At 50.2% G+C, this 21474-nt stretch overlaps 2 protein-coding genes across 2 annotated transcripts; both read left to right on the forward strand.

The window, feature by feature from the left end:
• Positions 1 to 3896: 3896 nt before the first annotated feature.
• Positions 3897 to 20629, forward strand: LOC119091432 (protein THEM6). The gene is made up of 2 exons (XM_037214227.1): positions 3897 to 3984; positions 19235 to 20629. Exon 2 carries the CDS (start codon positions 19244 to 19246, stop codon positions 19862 to 19864), a length of 621 nt encoding a protein of 206 aa, XP_037070122.1. The 5' UTR covers positions 3897 to 3984; positions 19235 to 19243; the 3' UTR covers positions 19865 to 20629.
• On the forward strand, positions 16767 to 19169 carry ArgRS-m (arginyl-tRNA synthetase, mitochondrial). Its single transcript, XM_037215534.1, has one exon. The coding sequence runs from the start codon at positions 16767 to 16769 to the stop codon at positions 18543 to 18545; it is 1779 nt and encodes a 592-aa protein (XP_037071429.1). The 3' UTR covers positions 18546 to 19169.
• Positions 20630 to 21474: the final 845 nt, after the last annotated feature.

Here is a 21474-nt window from a genome sequence, read left to right on the forward strand (position 1 = left end):
TTTTACCTTCGGATGGCAGATGTTAAGGTGAACATAGTGCATACGCACCCAACCAACGCCGCGAACTGCCTGTATCGAGTAAAGTCACGAGTGCTTGAAATCGCACCTTTTCAGCTTTACATCATACATAGGCCATGCTTCATGGCAACACGAAACCTAAACAGGTGTCTTTCTTGCTCAACCACGAGCGCAATAGTACATGGTTTTACATCTTTGGACAACACGTTTGAGATGCATGGCTTCATCAATGTTGCAATGTCGTCCCGCCGCGCGCGTTCCACGGCATCGCCGGTTGCCGCCCCCCCCCCCCCCCCCCCCCCCTCCACCAGCCGGCTAGCCGGTAGATCGCCGTGCAGAGTTCCTCCAAGATCATCCCTGCTCCAAAACCACAAACGCCAGGGACGCGTTTTTGGCGCTAAACACGTGTATAAATGCCCAATAGACTAACGGATATTCGATCGCGATCGCACGCCATCCTGGAGAGATATCATCAAGAAACCTTGGCGGGTCATATCAACCTCCCCTCTTATCACGACTAAAAGTAACGGCAAACAAACGTTTGGGCATGCCCCTGTGTCACTCCAGACTTTCAGAGAGATCCTTATGCCAATGTTTACTTCACTACCATGATTCATGAGTCACGCTCAAATCTGCGTTAGTCCATGACTCAGCCTAGTCACAAATCAGGAGAAATGGAAACCAAACCAAAAACCCATACTTCATGGGCCTTATAGCCCAGTTTAGACTAGCCTAGCCTAGGCTAGGCTTGACCAGCCAGCTCACTGGGCTAACCTAACGTAGCCTAACCTAACCTAACCTAACCTAACCTGACCTGACCTGACCTGACCTGACCTGACCTGACCTGACCTAAGCTAAGCTAAGCTAAGCTAACCGCCCTGACCAGCGTTCCCACCCAACGCTCCTAGACCTCCACCCTGAAAAAACAACGTCTGTCAATCTATCACCAGATTGATATCCAATTGCCAATTGGATATTGCGGGACGTCTCGATTGCCTTGAAATTTGGTGCGCAGGGCCTTCTCAACACGCTGATTCCGAAAATTACTGCCTTCGGGATGGAATTTTGCGTAATTTTTGCGTTATACGCTGCGTAACATCCCAACGTGATATTGCGGGCGTCTCGATTGCCTCCAAATTTGGTGTGCAGGGCCTTCTGAACACGCTGATTCCGAAAATCACTGCCTCTGGGGCGGAATTTTGCGTAATTTTTGCGTTATACGCTGCCTAGCATCCCAATATGATATTGCGGGGCGTCTCGATTGCCTCCAAATTTGGTGTACAGGGCCTTCTCAACACGCTGATTCCGAAAATCACTGCCTCTGGGGTGGAATTTTGCGTTATTTTCGAGTTAGATGCTGCATGACATCCAAAGGTGATATTGCGGGGCGTCTCGATTGCCTCCAAATTTGGTGTGCAGGGCCTTCTCAACACGCTGATTCCGAAAATTACTGCCTCTGGGGTGGAATTTTGCGTAATTTTCGAGTTATACGCTGCGTAACATCCCAATGTGATATTGCGAGGCGTCTCGATTGCCTCCAAATATGGTGTGCAGGGCCTTCTCAACACGCTGATTCGGAAATTCACTGCCTTTGGGGTGGAATTTTGCGTAATTTTCGAGTTATAAGCTGCGTAACATTCCAAAGTGATATTGCGGGGCGTCTCGATTGCCTCCAAATTTGGTGTGCAGAGCCTTCTCAACACGCTGATTCCAAAAATCACCGCCTTAGGGGTGGAATTTTGCGTAATTTTCGAGTTATACGCTACGTAACATACCAATGTGATATTGTGGGGCGTCTCGATTGCCTCCAAATTTTGTGTGCGGGGCCTTCGCAACACGCTGATCCCGAAAATCACTGCCTTTGGGGTGGAATTTTGCGCAATTTTTGAGTTATACGCTACGTAACGTCCCAATGTGATATTGCAGGGCGTCTCGATTGCCTTGAAATTTTGTGTGCAGGGCCTTCTCAACACGCTGATTCCGAAAATCACTGCCTTTGTGGAAGAATTTTGTGTATTTCTCGAGTTATACGCTACGTAACATCCCAATGTGATATTGCGGGGCGTCTCGGTTGCCTCCAAATGTGGTGTGCAGGGCCTTCTCAACACTCTGATTCCGAAAATCACTGCCTTTGGGGTGGAATTTTGCGTAATTGTCGCGTTATCCGCTGCGTAACATCCCAATGTGATATTGCGGGGCGTCTCGATTGCCTCCAAATTTGGTGTGCAGGGCCTTCTCAACACGCTGATTCGGAAAATCACTGCCTTTGGGGTGGAATTTTGCGTAATTTTCGAGTTATACGCTGCGTAACATCCTAATGTGATATTGCGGGGCGTCTCGGTTGCCTCCAAATTTGGTGTGCAGGGCCTTCTCAACACGCTGACCACCGGGGTGTCGCCACCGCCGTCCGGCAGGCTCGTGAAGTGCAGCGTCTCCACCAAGGTCAGCAGCAGCGGGCTGATGTTGACGGCCAGCCAATAACATGGGCATGGCGTGCACAAGTAGCATGCCCTGTTCCACCAGCGTCACCAGCGTTCTTGGGAGATAAGACAGACGGTGACATCACCCAAATCTTCAGGCTCCAGCGGTGAAGCACGATTGGTTTAGTCACTAGCGACATCTTGTCAGTTTGTTTTTGGTCAGGACAAACAATGCTCGTGGCTACATCGGACTATTATTCAACCACTTAAAATGTCAGAAACGAGGCAAAGCTGAGAGGGATGCCACTGGGTGATACCACCAAGTCAACGATATCACCACACGGTTATCAATCGCATTTCGCGAACTGACCTTCTCCAGTGAACTGATAGGGACAGGCCCAAAGGCGAATTCCAGGACACATATTCCAAAGCGCATCTGAGCTGTCACGCGTCGTATAACTCGGAAGTTACGCAAAATTCCACCACAGACAGCGATTTTCGGAACCAGCGTGTTGAGAAGGCCCTGCACACAAAATTTCAAGGCAATCGAGACGCCCCGCAATATCACACTGAGATGTTACGCGGCGTATAACCCAAAAATTACGTAAAATTCTGCCCCAAAGGCTGTGATTTTCGGAATCAGCGTGTAGACGAGGCCCTGCACACAAAATTTCAAGGCAATCGAGACGCCCCGCAATATCCAACTGTTGTGTTACGCGGCGTACAACTCGGAAATTACGCAAAATTCCACCCCAAAAGCAGTGATTTTCGGAACCAGCGTGTTGAGAATGCCCCGCACACCAAATTTCAAGGCAATCGAGACGCCCCGCAATATCACTTTGGAATGTTACGCAGCGTATAACTCAAAAATTATGCAAAATTCCACCCAAAGGCAGTGATTTTCGAAATCAGCGTGTTGAGAAGGCCCTGCACACCAAATTTGGACGCAATCGAGACGCCCCGCAATATCACATTGGGATGTTACGCAGCGTGTAACTCGAAAATTACGCAAAATTCCACCCCACAGGCAGTGATTTTCGGAATCAGCGTGTTGAGAAGGCCCTGCACACCAAATTTAGAGGCAATCGAGACGCCCGCAATATCACATTGGGATGTTACGCAGCGTATAACTAAAAAATTACGCAAAATTCCACCCCAAAGGCAGTGACTTCCGGAATCAGCGTGTTGAGAAGGCCCTGCACGCCAAATATGGACGCAATCGAGACGCCCCGCAATATCACATTGGGATGTTACGCAGCGTATAACTCAAAAATTACGCAAAATTCCACTCCAAAGGCAGTAATTTTCGGAATCAACGTGTTGAGAAGGCCCTGCACACCAAATTTCAAGGCAATCGAGACGCCCGCAATATCCAACTGGCAATTGGATGTCAATCTGCTGCTAGATTGACAGCCGTAAAAACACAAGCGTTGGTTATTTCATCGCGATAGCCTTCATGCGTCAGTATCGTGCCATCAATCCGGCGGACCGGCGCCTGGTGGACGCCTGCGGTGGTTATCGTGATTACCGTTGACGTATCTGGGAGGTAAGATGGGTAGATGTCCCTGAAACATTCTTGTTTTGTGTTTATTTTTAGCGTTTATGTCTTGAAAAGATGAGGTGGTGTACGATTATTTTTGGTGTCGATATTTTTAAAGACATGAGGTGATGAACAATGCCATCTCGCAAGGTCTGGTACCATTGCCGACGATGACCGAAATCATTCATAATTTGGCACCACTGATCCAGACTGCAAAATATGCCTAATATGCTAAGCATGTCCAATGTCTGACAAAATTTGTGTGACAGTTCTGGTGCATGTGCATTGTAAATCTGAATGCGATGAGATGCTTACAGTCGAGCAACACCAATTCCAGGGCTTTTTTTTACTTGGGTACCTGTATTGCCGACGGTGGGGAGAGCTACGCTGGCTGCAGGGTTCCTGTACTGCCGTGATGGAGAAATGCTGTCAGGTATCAGCCGACGTAGTGACGTCACTGAAAATGGGTTTCCATCGATCGGGGTTCTTTTGGGCCAACTGAATGCTACAAGGCATTTGCTAGCGATATGATGTCACTGGTATTCGACTGGATGTGTGACGTCACTGGTTGTGAGGCTTTAGGGATCTTTTGGGTGTAATGAATGCCGTAAAGCATCACCTGACGATATGTCGTCGCTGGCATTCAATGAAACATCAGGCGCAACAGGCCTTATTCCATCTTTACCTTTCGTACCTGTCTGCTGCAAGCATTTGCGTGTCGAATAAAAGCTTGACCGAATCACCTGAATGCGTGACGTCACTAATCATCACTTGATACGAGTGCACTTAGGCCCCACGGCCGCGGTGTATCATGTTCCGTGAAATATCACCAGGTATCGTGACGTCACTGATATTCGACTAAATGTTGGTCGCAACAGGTCATGCTTCATTTTTACCTTCGTACCTGTCTACCGCAAGCACTGGCGTGATGAATAAAAGCTACCAAATCACGTGAGTGTGTGACGTCACTGGTCATGCATTTTTATGGATCTTTGGGGGCCAACTGAGAGCCGTAAAGCATGACCTAATGATGTGACGTCACTGGCATTCGACTGTGTGTGATGTCACTTGTGATCAGATTTTACGGCCTCTTTTGGGCCGACGAAAGGTCATACGACATTAACTGAAGATGTGACGTCACTGGTATCCGAATAAAATTCAGGCGGGACAGGCCATGCTTCATCTTTACCTTTGGTACCTGTCCATTGCAAGCATTTGAATGCTGAAGGAAGGCTCTGCCGAACTACCTGAGTGTGTAACGTCACTAACCATTAATTTATATAGACTGCTTTGAACCTACCGTAAGCCACACCACATCAGCTGACCATATGACGTCACCGGTTTTCGTCTAGATGTCATGCGCAACAGGCCATGCTCTATCTTTGCCTTTCGTACCTGTTCACTGCAAGCATTCGCGCGCTATATCGAGGTGGTGCCGAACCATCTGAGTGCGTGACGTCGCTGGTCATGAGTTCATACAGGCTCACTTGGGCACCCCAATGCAACAAAGCATCATATCCTGTGAAGCATCGCGGGATGATATGACGTCACTGGTATTCGACTCAACATCAAGCGCAACAGGCCATGTTCCATCTTTACCTTTCGTACCTGCCTACTGCAAGCATTCGCGTGTTATATGACGTCAATGGTCGAGAGCTCTTACGGGCTCTTTTCAACCCCCTATATGGTATAATGCTTCAGCTGACGATATGATGTCACTGGTGTTCGACTTAACATCAGGCACAACATGTCATGTTCCATCTTTGCCTTTCGCACCTGTTAAAGTATCGGCGAGCCTAATGATGGCTCTGTCGAATCACCTGAGTGCGTCGTCATGAGTTTTTACAGGCTATTGTTGGCCGAGTGAAAGCCATAAGGCATCATCTAATGATGTGTCGTCACTGGTAATCCACTAAGTGTGTGACGCCATTGGTCATGAGTTTTCCCGGGCCTTTTTCGGCCGACTTAAGGCCATTAGGCATCAGGCAACGATATGGCGTCATTGGTATTCAATTAAGCATCAGGTACAATATGTCAAGTTTCATCTTTACCTTCAGCACCTATCTACTGCAAGTATTCGCGCGCCACATAAAGGCTCTGCCCAATCACCTGAGCGTGTGGCGTGACTGGTTATGAGTTTACGCGGGTTTACTCGGGCTGACTGATGGACATCAAGCATCATCTGGCGATGTGACGTCACTGGTATTCAACTTAAGACCAGGCGCGACAGACCATGTTCGTCTTTATCTTTCGTACCTGTCTATTGTAAGCATTGACATGCGTAAGGAAAGCTCTGTGAAATCTCCTGAGTGTGTAATGTCACTGGTCATGAGTCCTTTATGGGCCGCTTTTTTGTACCTATAGGGTACAAGACATCAGTTGACGATATGACGTCACTGGTGTTTGACTTAATCTCAGGCGCAACAGGCCATGTTCCATCTTTGCCTTTCGCACCTCTATACTGCAAGTATTCGCGCGCTACATAAAGGCTCTGCCGAATCACCTGAGCATGTGGTGTAACTGGTCATGAGTTTACGCGGGCTTACTCGGACTGACGGAAGGACATCAAGCATCATCTGACCATATGACGTCACTGATATTCGGTCTGTGGCCCAGACTTATGACCGCTAGGCGGCGCCCTTTATTATTTAGCCATCAGGACATTCCGGACCGTAGCTGCTCAGGGGCGCATCCTGTGATGTCGGGCGGAATAGCTTTGCATATACGTCGGTTTGTGGGCTGGGATCACCTTTGTTTTGTGTTTACGTTTGTTCAAAATTTTAGTCGTTGAAACAGCCCGTTGCGTTTGAAGCTGCTACTTAATGGTGCGCACAATAAAATTAGTGTGCTTAACTATGGTGCATCTCCCGCCTCTGCTGCGGAATTTCGTAGCCATAGGTGGCCAAGTGACCTCCTACCAACTGATGATCAGTGACGTCACGTACTCGGTGATTCGGCGGAGCCTTCATATAGCACGCGAATATTTGCAGCAGCCAGGTACGAAAGGCAAATATGGAACATGACCTGTTGCGCCTGATGTTTAGTCGAGCACCAGTAACGTCATGCCGTCAGCCGATGCATTACAACCTATAATGGGTTCAAAAGAGCCCATAAAAACTCGTGACCAGTGACGTCACAAACTCAGGAGATTCGACGGAGTCTTTATTCAGCACGTCAATACCTTTAATAGACAGGTACGAAAGGTAAAGAAAGTACGTGGCATGTTGGACCTGATGTTAAGTCGAATAACAGTGACGACATATCATCCTGTGATGCTTCACGGGAGGTGTTGCTTTGTGGCCTTGGGCGGCCCAAGTGAATCCGTATAAACTCATGACCAGCGACGTCACCCACTCAGATGATTCGTCTGGAGTTTAGTCGATTACCAGTGACGTCATATCGTCAGCTGATGCTTGATGTCCTTCAGTCAGCCCGAGTAAACCTGCACAAACTCATGACCAGTTACACCACACGCTCAGGCGAATCGACAGAGCCTTTTTGTAGCGCACGAATACCTGCAGTAGGCAGATGCGAAAGGTAAAGATGAAACATGGCTTATTGCAATTGATGTTAATTCGAATACAAGTGACGCCATAACGTTATCTGATGCCTAATGGCCTGAACTCGGCCAAAAAAGGCCCGTAAAAGCTCATGACCAGTGACGTCACACACTCAGTGGACTACCAGTGAAGTCATTTCGTTAGCTGATGCCTTATGGCTTTCGCTCAGCCAAAAATAGTCGTAAAAATTCATGACCAGTGACGTCGCACACTCAAGTGACTCGGCAGAGCCATCATTTAACGCACCAATACTTTACAGGTACGAAAGGCAAAGATGGAACATGACCTGTTACGCCTCATGTTAAGTCAAACACCATTGGCATCACGTCGTCAACTGATGCATTTTTCCCTATAGAGGGTTCCAAGGAGCCAGAAAAAACTCATGACCAGTAACGTTACACACCCAGGAGACTCGACAGAGCCTTCATTCAGCACGTCAGTACTTGTAATAGACGGGTACGAAAGGTAAAGATAGAACATGGCCTGTCGCGCCTGATGTTAAGTCGGACATCAGTGACGTCATATCGTCAGCTGATACATTATACCGTTTGGGGGTACAAAAGGTCCCGTAAAAAGCTCTTGACCAGTGACGTTACTTACTCAGGAGACTCGACAGAGCCTTCATTCAGCACGCCAATACTTCCAAGAGACAGGTACGAAAGGTAGAGATGGAACATGGCCTGTCGCGCCTGGAGTATAGTCGAATACCAGTGACGTCATATCGTCAGCTGATGCTTGATGTCCTTCGGTCAGCCAGAGTAAACCCGCGTAAACTCATGACTAGTTACACCACACGCTCAGGTAATTCGGCAGAGCCCCTATGTGTCGCGCGAATACTTGCAGTAGATAGGTGCGAAAGGTACAGACGAAACATGGCTTAGATAGAGCATGGCCTGTTGCGCATGATGTCTAGTCGAGACCTAGTGTCATCATATCGTCAGCTGATGCTTTGTGGCCTATAGTAGGTTCAGAAGAGTATACAAATTAATGGTCAGTGACGTACACACTCAGGTAATTTGGCAGAGCCTTCCACGGCAATGCTTGCAATGGACAGGTACCAAAGATAAAGGTGGAACATGGCCTGTCGCGCCCGAAGTTCATTCGAATACCAGTGACGTCACATCGTCAGTCAGTGCCGTATGACCTTTCGTCGGCCCAAAAGAGGCCGTAAAATCTCATGACCAGCGACACGCACGGTCGGATGCCAGTGACGTCACATCGCTAGCTGATGCTTTATGGCCTTCAGTTGGCCGCAAAAATCCGCCAATACTTGCAGCAGACATGTACGAAAGGTATAAATGGAGCATGACCTGTTGGCTGATGTTCAGCCAAATACCAGTGACGTCATATCGCCAGCTGATGCCTTACGGCATTTCGTCGGTCCTAGAGGACACGTGGAAACCCACGACCATTGACGTCTTACAATCGGTCGTATAGCAGTGACGTCGTTAGCTGACACCTTGTGGTCTTCAGTTGGCCGAAAGGCACCGGTGAAACTCGTGACCAGTGACGTCACACACTCAGGTGGTTCGGCAGCTTTCATCCAGCACGCCAATGCTTGCAGTAGTCAGATACAAAGGTAAAAATAAAGCACGGCCTGTTGCGCTCAGTATTTATTCGAATACCAGTGGCGTCACGCTATCCGGTGATACTTCGTAGACCATGACACACCGTGGTCGTGGGGCCTAAGTGCACCCGTATGAAGTGATGATTAGGGACGTCACACATTGAGGTGATTCGGTCAAACCTTTATGCGGCACGCAAATGCTTGCAGCAGTCAGGTACGAAAAGTAAAGATGGAACGAGGCCGGTCGCCGAGGTCGGTCGAGGCCTGATGTTTAATCGAATAACAGTGACGACACATGGCCAGCTGATGCATTACGGCATTCGGTGGACCCAAAAGAGCCTTGCAAACTCACGACCCGTGACGTCACATACCCAGCCGAATACCAGTGACATGTCACATTCAAAAGCCTTATGGCCTTCAGTCGGCCCGAAAGGACCCCCATCCCGATCGATGCAAAACCATTTTCAGTGACGTCACAATGTCAGCCGATGCCTCACAGCTTTTCCCCCGGACGACAATACTCGAAACCCTGCAGCTAGCGTAGCTCTTCCCTCCGTCGGCCATACAGGTACCAAAGTAAAAAATTACCAATTCCAGGACATAAAGGCTCATTGTGTCAAGGAATTGTAATGGTGCCAGGGGAATTTGAGGTGAAAATAAAAACATCCTGTCCCCCAAAACAATGGCAAATGTTGGCAAAATTTGGTGTTGTTTGAGTTATGTGCATGGAAGCATGAGTTTCAGCGCATCAACCTTGTGTAAGTATCCTATACAGCAGATATATTTTTTGGCTGGCTGAGGACATCACATGGGATGAGGTTATGAAGTGACACCTCATTGCCATTGCAACTGCTCAGTCAGGGTTGCAGTTTTGTAAAATAAGTAAGGATGAACAGTAGAAAAATGATGCAAGCTTTCCAAAGAGCATCTCCCCAGATTTGAACTACCTTGACCAAAAGGTTGGGGAAAGGTGGGCTGCCTTCCTCCCAACTGAATAAGAAACTACATCTCTGTTCACAGGTGGACAGGGGATGAGATTGTGGTTGGGAATAGGGGCTCATCTGGAACAAAATCTGGGATTAATTAAGGGGAGTATTACACAGTTCCATGGGGTTTTGAACTGAAATAGCCATCTTGAAAATTTGTGTTGCAGTCACTATTATTAGGATCTAAACCCTGTAGTTCCAGAGCTACATGCCTGCAAAGATGTGCAGACTATCTTGTACAGACTTCGAAGGTCACACAGGCATCCACGGTACTACAGTAGCATCATATAAATCATGGCATTTCAGTGGCCATGCTGCAATCAAGACTGAGAAATATATAATTGTCTAGTTGTTCACATCTGGCATTCTCAAACATGACTTCCAAGCAAAGTGACCTAGAATAGAATCAACCAATGTTGTGTAAGGCATGCAAGATTTAAACACATTTTACTTTTGTATGCTTAATATGCTATATTGATATGCTATATTAATATGCTAATATGCTATATTAATATGTTATACTAATATGCTAATATGCTTAATATGCTATACCAGAAGGCTTACATTCATCCTAGTTGTTGCAAAAATAAGACTTCCAATCACGTAACTGAAGGAAATCTATAGCTGAATATGTGATTACAATTAGAAATCTGAAACTTGCAGATAGATATACAAGAGTGCTCCAAAAAGGGCCAAAAGGTGAGCACACAATACCATGACACAATTAAACAATAACACATCAAGGAGCAGGTTTATTGATGAGAATTTTGTCATCCAGAGCAGTTTTTCCACGTGAAGTATACCAGTCTTCATAACTGGGCTTATTCTGTCTCATGTGATGCTTGCTGCAATATATTGAAAGGTGGCATGTACCCTAAAATGTAAGTTTATAGTAGTGAGAAACAGTCCATTAAAAATGAATTTAGAGTCAGATAACTATTTGCAGGGGTGAGGGGCTCAGAGCAGTTAACTAATACATTGCAGAAAACTTGTGGCATTAAGAAAACTTATAGAATGGTCCATGCTGCCCTCTGACCTCACCTGAACTTAAGCATGGCCACCGCTGTAGGCGCTGGTCATTCCCGTCAAGCATACACAGCAAGCTCATTAGACAACTCAAACCCACCCTGCCAGGGCTGGGTGGGTTGGAAGGCAGGAGTTCCAACCAACTTAGCCATTGGACAGACACATTGCAGTGGAATACTGGTGCCAAGCCCATGCCATGACACTAAAACCCATGCTTGTTTGTGTAATAATTGTTTGGCACTTAAGTGACTGAAGTGACTGAAGTGTTTGACACTTTTGGCACTGAAATCAAAATAAGCCAAGCTCAGTGCACCTCATGCATGCCAGGTTCTTGTCTTGTTGGTGAGAGTTTGGTACCTTTGTGTGGGCATATAGTGATTGTACAATTAATTTTTGTTGGTGCATCTGGGTTAGTTCTTGTGAATGGTGAACTAGATAAGACAGTAGTGTTGGCCTTATTCCCTGAAAAAAACAGGAGAGTGCAGATATATTGTGTTTTTTCGGAGGAATAAGGCTAATGATACTGTCTTATCTATGTGAATAATGTTTGTCCCTAATGGACCAAACAACTTATGTTATGAGTGGTTAACTTACTAATGATAGTATGTAGATAGCTGCCAAGAATATTTGGTAGTGGTGCCTATATGTGATAACTACAAATAGCCAGGCAATATGCCAAATGCTTGGGGGTTAGACTTGGAAGAAAGAACAGTGCTGGGTGGTATGTTTTTTTCTGTAATGCACCAAAAAAAACGTAAGTTGTTTTCTTCACCTCCCCTGTCTATATCCTGCTATGCCACTGAGAGTATTTGCTTTGCAACTGTGATTTACTGAAAGATAATTTTAGGTGGTGAATAATTCTTTGTGATGCCATCATCAACTGATTCACCTGAATAGCAACCAGGGCAACTGTTCTACATTATATGGGGTTTTAAACTGAGATACCCATGTTCAGGGCCGTTCCATGCATTGTAGAGTAATGCCCTTTTTAAGGTTTCAAATCCCTCTTGCCATTGAGCTGGTCACTAGTGAACTTGCGCAGACTATTTCAATCTGCCTGTTTTGAAGGCACAGATTCATGACGTCATAGAGACGTCACACGAATTCCGCCTCCTCAACGACCATACTGTCTTCAAGGTCAAAAAGGAATGTGACCATTGTTTTATTCCTTTCTGCAGTTAGTCACCACAAATGTCTGCAGCAAAGGGAGCTGGCCACCTTTTTGTATGTCTCACTTGTCAGATCAAAAACATACAATTGCACCAGTAGTACCAGTTTTCTCTAAATCCTTCTCTATGGCGCACAATTTCAATTTGAAGTAGCCGCTCCAGCGGTAGAAATCTCATTGAACTCCCTGCACACCACTATGAAAGAAATGCATTTTATATGTCCTGTTTTTGCAGCGTGTGTGTTCTGTTATGTTTGCAGCACACTTATTGGTCTAAATGTAAATGTAATAAATCCTACGAAAGCCTGAAGTGCTCTGTGCAGACAAAATATATGCAAGCATGAAGTTCTTATCGCGCGAATTCCGCGGAACGTTATACGATGGCTTTCATTTTTTATCTTTGGTGTTTATTATGGCGGTTTTTCGCGAAGCGTGTTTTGGCTTTAGGAAATGTAGCATCACATGGTCTATAATGACGCACTGATTCAAACTCCAACCAACCGGCTTCTCGGTACCAATCACAAACGATCGTTTGTATTGACGTCATTCAGTGACAGTGACAGCGGTCTCCTGGCAGATTGTGCCGTTCTTCACGACGATGGCTATGGCGACTGCAAGGAAGAAGTGTAGTGCTGTTTCAAAGCGTTGGCAGCGTAAGTTTGAGTCGAAAATGATTAAAATTTATATAATTACGTCTGGATGGCACTGAAGTTGCGGTACCCAGTGTCATTAGACGTAACTAGGCCTGCGGTTTCGCTGGAGTATGTATTCGAATTGCGCCCCAAGGATGGGCACTGCTTTTAAACGGAGTGTTCCACATTTGTATGGGGTTTTAAGCCGAACTAGCCATCTTGAAGATTATTTGGTGCAGTTCACAGTCACGCCATTCTTAACACGCGTGCGGGTGGCCGGCTGGATACCGTTCGCTCGGGTGGGGGTCATTTTGCCCCCCTGAGATCTTGGGAACCAAGAGGGCTAGAAACACCGATTTCACGGGATGTGTTGGCCTGTACATAAACTCACTTAGGTCAAAGTTTGAGGCCCCTAGGTCATGACCTTTGGGTCAAGTGAGGTCAAATAAGGTCAAATTTCAGGTTGGCCCCTTATGTGCCCCAGAACCGTAATGACGTTTTCAAGAACGTCTTTACTTAACAGAGAAATTGCGTTGTCCTGGGCAGTCTTTTCCACTTAAAAGTATACCAGTAGCAGTAAGTGGGCTCACTTCATCATATCTGATGATTACTTCCATATCCTCAAATGTGGAACATTCCCTTTAACTAATGACAGTTGGCCTTCAAGCACCTGAACACGTTAAATACAAGAACTGGGAATCAGATGACTTGAAGAGGGTGCTCCACATTTCCATGGGGTTTTTAACTGAAATAGCCATCCTTTTGGTGCAGTTCACAGTTTTTTCCCATCCAAGACCTTTTGGTGCAGTTCACAGGCCTGCCCTTCTTAAGATCTAAACCCTTCTAGTTTCTGAGCTACTCGCCCGCCAAAATGGGAGAGTATCCCAGGGTCACCTCGACATTTATAACGCCGCAGTAACGCCATCCAGATCCTGCCAATTCATGAGCCATGCGGCGATCGAAGACAACAAATGCCCATTCGTTCAAAGGTGGTGTTCGTGGGCACGATTTCCAGATATAACGGCCGTCAGTTCGCTCTCAATCAATGTTTTGCAAGGTACGACGACGTAGGCAAACAGGGGCATATCGAGAAGCATATTTACGTAATCGAGAATCTGTGTTGCCTAGGGCAGTCTATTCTACTTGATAGCATACCAGTAGTTGTAAGTATGCTTGTTTCATCAAATATGATGCTTGCTTCAATATCTTTAAATGTGAAGCATTCTCTTTGAGAATAGCGCCGTAACCGAAAATGCAAATGCGAAAAATAGAATGACTGACACCTATGCAAGAACTCCACGAGAAGGGCTTAAACTCGTGCACTTAACGCTCGAATCATGAACATACTGACATAGGCCACCAACGTCACCTTACGGCGCGTGGAAGCACTATAAGTGAGTCAGCCCGTTCGCTATAGTGATAATCCTTACACCGCTAGTCTGGCAGTGACTCCTGCGTCATATAAACGTTCCATGACGTGGCCAAAGCATGACATATTGAGGAACGTGCCTACGCAACATTGAAATGCTGTTGTCTAGAGCAGTTTTGCACTTGACGCTGACCCAGCGTCTAAGATGTGATGGGGTAAGGGACTGCCATACTCCCTGAATAATGGAACAGTTACACATATTATTGAAATACTGTCCTTCTCTCAATGCCAAAATGTGAAAGACAGCTAATCCTGAGCAGGATTTGAGTTTTTCAGGATGTATGGGCTGTGTGGATATTGTTATAAAGTTTGCAATGTTTTTGTTCTGACAGGTCATCATATCCAATAAAACTATTCTTGCATGCCCTGACGTGTTTTATTCCGTGACATGTCTGGTACTCGAACTAGTTTAGACACTGGGATAAGTGAATTTTGAATTCTGCTAGGTGTAAATTTGAACCCATTACAGCCTTTCTTGCATGTATCGAGTGGGAGGATATTCTGTCTGGTCTCACTGCACATCAGATGTGGGAAGTGTTCAGGGGTAGTTTAGAGGAAGGACAGCAAAGGTTCGTCCCCTTTTTTATTTTATTTTCATAAATCTGGTCCGAATCCTCCGAATGGATGGATTTCTGGGATCAGCGCTCACGCTAAGCAGTACTTGCTGTGTGAACCCTGACCCCCACCATCCGATCGCGCAGTTCCAGGCAACGGCAGAATTTAGTGGCGAAAGCTTAACGTGCCGCATTGCTCGGCACGGTCCGTCCTGTCCTCTGACGTCAACTGACCTTTAGCGCGACCGCTGCCACCGGCCGCAGGCCATACCTGCCAAGGGCAAATAGCGAGTGCCCTAAAGCGACTCGAACCCATCCCGCCACGGATGAGTGTGTCGGAATGCAGGCGCTCTAACCAACTAAGCCACTGGGACGGACAAGAGAAATGAGAGAAAAGGTCTCTAGGAAGCCCCCATGGTTGACACAGACAGTGCGTAATTCGATGGCGGGAAAGAAGGGGGCATATGAGCAAAAGGTGCAGGAACAAGACAGTGCACAAAATTGCAAGAAAGAAGGTTAAGCAGGAAATCGGGCAACCAAAATATTATCAGAGATATGGCGGGCAGTCACGTGCTCAGGCGGCGTTAAGTTTTGTAGGTACTACAAATTCAAATAGAATGAACTCTCAGTTGGCCCTCTCGAGAAAGATGGAAAGTCTTTTGTAGAGGACAGGAGCATTGTCGATGCTCGTTTTCTTCAGTTTTTACAAAGGAGACCACGCGTGATCTCCCTGAAAATAGGCAAAATCTGACTGAAGGCAGTCTCGTAGATTTTACGTTAGCCGAGGAGGGTATGATAAGGGATAGCCTGGAGGAAATCAAGGTTAATAACGCGGCCGGGCCTGATCAGGTCTATGGTAGAGTGTTGAATGAATGCGACAGTGTTTTGGCTTATCGTCTTATGCTATTATTCACTCGATCATTGAGTTTTTTGTAATACCCGAAGACGGGCGCAGTGCCGATGTAGTACCAATCTTTAAGATGTGGACCATAGGAGTGTCAGAAACTACAGGTCTGAGAATATAACCTCACTAGTTTGTAAGATCTTAGAGAAACCCACTGAAGTTAGCATTCAGTCGCACTTAGAAAGACACCAGTTGATAAATAGTAGTCAGCATGGTGTTATTTCTGGTAGGTCCTGTAGAACAAGGCCCCCAGATTTCGTGGACCATGTTACCGGTCAAATAGATAAAGGCAATAGTTGAGTCGTCTATCAAGATTTAAGTAAGGCATTTGATGAAGTGCCGTACCAACGTCTGCTCTATCAGTCAAAATTGCATGACAATGAGGTAAAAATTATTGACTGCGTAAGAGCTTCGCTGCTAGATAGGGAACAAAGAACGATGCTCAATGGTACAAAATGTCAGTGGGGGCTAGCAGAAAGATTTGTTTTACCCTCTGACCATACTGGGTCTGTTGTGTTGTGGTCTACTGGTTCACCTTTGGCTACATAAGTAAGTTAAATCATTTACTCCGAAATCACTGCTTGGAAAGGGTAGTGATGTGCATGTAACAGTGGGAGACACCGTGAACCGCTCGGCCGGAGGAGATAACGCCACACGGTGACCATGGTGGACTGCATTCTGAGGGCAGAACGACGTTTGAGGCAGCGGCGAGTGGTCTCCGAAGCTCCTCGCACGTGGAGATCCCTGGAAAAAGGCATTTGACAGCTGTCGTGCGTAACGCCGCTGCGTCAGACATGGACCGCAGACTCGGCGATGTCGGACCTTCTCAGACAGCGATGCCTCTTCTGCGCAGGTGGGCGGCGCCCGCCACCATGTCGGGTGGGATCCGGTCGGCGGTGGCGGCGCGGCTGGCGGACGCGTTGGCCGGGCACGTGCCGTCGCCTCCCAGCGCCGCCCAATTGATGGGCCAACTGACGGTGGCGTCCGGGCCGCGGTCCAGCCTGGCGCTTCCCGCCACCACGCTGCCGACCGGCGCCGAGCGGCGGCTGCGCGAGCGCCTGCCGGCCGCCGGCAGCGACCTGGTGTGCGGCGTCAGCGCCGGCCGTCGCGGCCAGCTGCTGATCGACCTCGAGCCGGCGGTGTTCCGCGACGCCGCGGTGTACGGCGTGACGCGCCGGCCTGACGAGTTTTGGCGCGGCGAGCTGACCGCTGCCGTGGAGGCCGAGCACGCTGTGGTCGAGTTCAGCTCGCCTAACATCGCCAAGCCGTTTCACGTGGGCCACCTGCGCTCCACGATCGTCGGCAACTTCGTATGCAACATTCTGGCGGCGGTGGGGCCGGCGCCCGTACGGGTCAACTACCTTGGCGACTGGGGCGCCCAGTTCGGCCTGCTCTCGCACGGCTGCGAGACGGCCGGGCTGGACGCCGAGGCGCTGGGCGACGACGGCGTGGCCCGCCTGCTGCAGGTGTACGTCGAGACGAGCCGGCGCGCGGAGCACGAGCCGGTCGTGCGCGAGGCGGCGGGCCGCGCCTTTCACCGCCTGGAGACGGGTGATGCGGTTGAGCGGCGCCGCTGGGCTGCCTGCCGCCAGCTCAGCTTGGACAGCCTGCGCGCCGCCTACGAACGCCTGGCCGTTACGTTTGACCACGTGGACGGCGAGTCGCTGTACCCGGCTTCGGCATGCGCCTCGTTGCTGGCACGGCTGGCTGAGCGCGGCGCGTTGACGGAGCGCGACGGAGCCACCGTGGCTTGCCTAGACGGCGACGTTGAGGTGACGCTGGCACGCTCCGATGGCTCGGCCGTCTACCTAACGCGCGACGTGGCGGCCGCCGAGGACCGGTGGCGCCGCTTCGGCCGGCGCCGCCTCCTCTACGTGGTGGACGCCGGCCAGACGGCGCACTTTCGCAACCTGCGCGCTGTGCTATCACGACTGGGACACGACTGGCACGCCAGTGTGCAGCACGTCCCGTTCGGCCGGGTGCGCGGCATGAGCACGCGCCGCGGCGCCGCCGTCTTCATGCACGAACTGCTGGACGAGGCGCGCGAGCGCATGCTGGAGCGGCAGCGGCGAGCACCGACCACCGACGTGCTGGAGGACCCGGAGCGCACCGCCGACGTGGTGGGCACCTCGGCCGTCATCGTCAACGATCTGCGCCAGCGGCGGCAGCGCGACTACGAGTTCAACTGGGAGGCGGCGCTGCAGCCGAACGGCGACGGCGGCGTGCGGCTGCAGTACCTGCACTGCCGGCTCTGCAGTCTGGAGCGACGCTGCGGCCGCCCGCTCAACCCGGACGCGCCGCTGGCGCCGCTGCTCGAACCCGAGGCGGCCGCCCTCGTAGGCCGAGGTGGCGCGCTACGAAGAGGTGCTGGTGGCCAGCCACGCGCAGCTGGAGCCGTGCCGCGTGGTGATGTACCTTTTCGGGCTGGCGAACGCACTGGGTGGCGCGCTGAGACGCTTGCCGGTGAAGGGGGCACCGGCGGCCGAGGCCGAGGCCCGGCTGCTCATGTTCCACGCCGGCCGCCTGACGCTAGCGCACGGCATGCGCGTGCTGGGCCTGCGGCCGCTGGAGAAGATGTGAACCGATCGGCCGGCGGAGGCGCGGCCAGCTGGGGAGCACCCCCTGCCAGCTGGCTGCACCGGCGGAGGCGCGGCCGGCGGGGGAGCACCCCCTTGCCGGCTGGCTGCGGCAACTGGCGCTGTGAGACGAGGGCTCGGCAATTATGCGTGCATATGACGTAGTTACTAGAACGTACAGTGTTAGAGGCTCAGTCCGCTGTGGGCGACGTTTGAATGCGGATCACAAGTGCTTGAAATACATTTGCGAGCGCGGAGAGCGATGTTGTGGTGGCCCAGCATGGTGCTGCAAGCGCTGTATCCTCATTCTGATGAGTAAAATGGAGCACGGCAGAGATTGAGAGCAGAGCGCCGAACGCTCACGGCCGTGTGCCACTTGTGAGGGTCTCGCGCAGAATTCGGACCGAAACATTTACAAAAACGGCATCAGATGTTACACGATGGATGCGATTCGACACTCCGACACTCCACGCTGATGGAGCAAACGGCTGCTCCGTGTCCACCCTAACATGTCTAGCGCGCTTCGTTGAATGCCATTATTGTTTTGTGGGTTACATTGTATCAAGGGACTTGATGCACGCATTTGTATGCATTGAGACAATCTGAATGGACGAAAAACGTATTTGAAGTTGATGTTTCATATATAGTCCATGTCACATGTGCCAACCCAGCTCTGAATTTGTGTTTTACACTAGCAAGACGATATGGACATTTGCTGGCGTATGGTATCTTCTATAAGAAGATAAGTGCTGCAGTTGTTGCTGCACGGCCCCAATGCCATCACGCACTGGTCTGGGCGCGGCGTGCCTGGCGGTGCCGCGCGGGCCCACCGACAAGCGCCGCTCCTGTTGCAGCTGTCGCTGATGGGTCTCCTGAGCGTGCTGGCCGAGCACCCGGCGCTGTCGGCTGCCGCCGGCTTCTTCATCTGCTTTGAGGGGCATTATCTGTGGAGACTGCTGGCCCGTACCGTCGCCGACCGCTTCCTGTTGCGCCGCATTTCGCCTCTCGAAACCATCCGCAACTACAGCGTGTGCACCACCACCGACCTGGACGCCTTCCTGCACATGAACAACGCCCGGTACGCTCGCGAGATGGACTTCGGCCGTTGGGGCTACTACGTCCGCACCGGGCTCTACCGGCACTGGCGTGGCACAGACGTGCGCATCCTGCAGGCGTCAATGATCATCCGCTTCCGCAAAGAGGTGTCGCTGCTAATGCCGTTCGTGGTGGAGACGCGCCTGGTCTACTGGGACGAGGCGAGCTTCTACTTCGAGCAGAAACTGGTCACTTTGCATGACGGCCGCGCCCGGTGCGTCAGCCTGTCCCAGCAGCGCGTGCTCGGCTCCCTGACGCCCGTCCGCCTGATGGCGCTGGGGTTCGACCGCGAGGTGGCACCGTCGCCGCCCTCCGACAGCCTGCGCGCCTTCATCGACGCCAACGCCGCCTCGCAGCGCGACTTGGCCGTGATGGAGAAGCGCGTGTGACGCACATCATCCGCCGCAGGCGGCAGGCCGCTGCAACGAGCCAGCTGTGCTGGAGCCACCGCGTCTGCCGGCTGGCTGTGCTGTGGTGCTGTCTCATTGCTGTTGCTAGTTACATCCCAGTAAACAGCAGGTTACGTTCCAGGACGCTCGCGCACGGGCTATTGGAATGATGATTTAGATATTTTGAACGTATATGCTTGGGCAGAAGCTAGGCAGATATAGGTATTTTACCCCTTGGTCATATGTTCTGTTGTCACTGGACGTGCATGCTAAACTGCTTTCCGCACATAATGTGGGGTCCACTCATGATGTTGGCCACTCCGGCCGTGTGCGGTACGCGGATGTTGAGTCCACTAGCTGATGGGTCTGTCGGTGCTGACGGGTCTGCGCGGGGTCGAAAGTCTAGTCAGCCGCACGGCGCGCGGCCACGTCTTCCGTCCGGCCAGTGGCGGCGCCCGTTAACCCGGTGATGTCGGGGCGGGTTCCACGTGGAGTGTGTTGAGTATAGTTCACGTGACACTGCTCGGCCGCGGGCTGTGGGAATGTGGGCGTCTGGTGTGCGGGTGTGTGCGTGCCAGCCAGGCCCCGGGTTACGGTGAAGGGGAACCGATCGCTGTAGGCCACGTTAAACGTGCTGAATGCCTGGCTCGTAGTCAAAGCTTGCACCGAACGGATTTTGCGCGTGCTATTGTCTGCTCACCATCAGTTGGCGCTCGGTAGCTGGTGACGGTTTAGGTTTTTTAGCTGTGTAATACATGACGCAAATACAATCTCTGTTGATGATGGGTAGTGACGTAGCTCCACTATAACCTTCGTGGGTGTGGTGTGCGAAGAATGCTTATGGAGGAAGCTGCTTATGGTGCCAACTGAAACATATCCAGTTAAGAATTCGCGATATTTTATTGGCACTTAACGCAGTCGTAATATTCCAGTCCTGACGCCCCGCACCAGTGGTGACCAGCGAGGTCGATGGCTGAATAATTCCTGGCTATGTTGCAGGAAATTCTAGCTTGAGTGGCCGTCCCTGGCCCTCCCTATTTGCAAAGTATCATCTTGCAACCGCCGTTCGTATCCGTACGCAGTTTCTGTGAACAAGCAGCGCAATTTATGTAATGCTATGCCATGTGGTTTTCAAGCCGTTGGTATTCAGATTATTCAAGCGGGTGTCCTGCAACCTTGTACAGTTACCAAAGCTCAACATCCCACCCGAGGAACGCAAACTTGCTCACAGTTTCCTAAGACATGCGCAACGTTGGTCCAAAGTACCGGTCCCAGATCATGGTGGCTGGGTCGCTACCCGGGATCAGCGCGATAAAAGAGGATGAGAAGAAAAAGGCATGCGAATCAGTGCCGGATCTGAGCAACCGTAGCAACAACAAAAAAGAAGACAAACCAGCTGCGTATAGTGACGAACGTACTGTATACCTATCGCACAAATCGATGCCAGGACGGCCCTTTGAGGGGCGCCAGTAGTGTAGTGGTTGAAGCGTCTGCGTTAACCACTGCACGTCTGGGAAACCAGAGGTACGGGGTTCGATTCCCCGCGGTGCCTGCCCTTCCTGCCAGGGTGAGAGGCAGGCGACGCTATATAGCCTCAGCAGCCGAGTGCG

The sequence above is a fragment of the Pollicipes pollicipes genome, unplaced genomic scaffold, assembly GCF_011947565.3.
Source record: "Pollicipes pollicipes isolate AB1234 unplaced genomic scaffold, Ppol_2.1 Scaffold_3447;HRSCAF=4054_pilon_pilon_pilon, whole genome shotgun sequence".
Classification (NCBI taxonomy): Eukaryota; Metazoa; Arthropoda; class Thecostraca; order Pollicipedomorpha; family Pollicipedidae; genus Pollicipes; species Pollicipes pollicipes.

Bases quoted from the DNA above. Each gene is read 5' to 3' on its own strand.
- LOC119091432 (XM_037214227.1), top strand. From the start codon at position 19,244: ATGGGTCTCCTGAGCGTGCTGGCCGAGCACCCGGCGCTGTCGGCTGCC.
- ArgRS-m (XM_037215534.1), top strand. From the start codon at position 16,767: ATGGGCCAACTGACGGTGGCGTCCGGGCCGCGGTCCAGCCTGGCGCTT.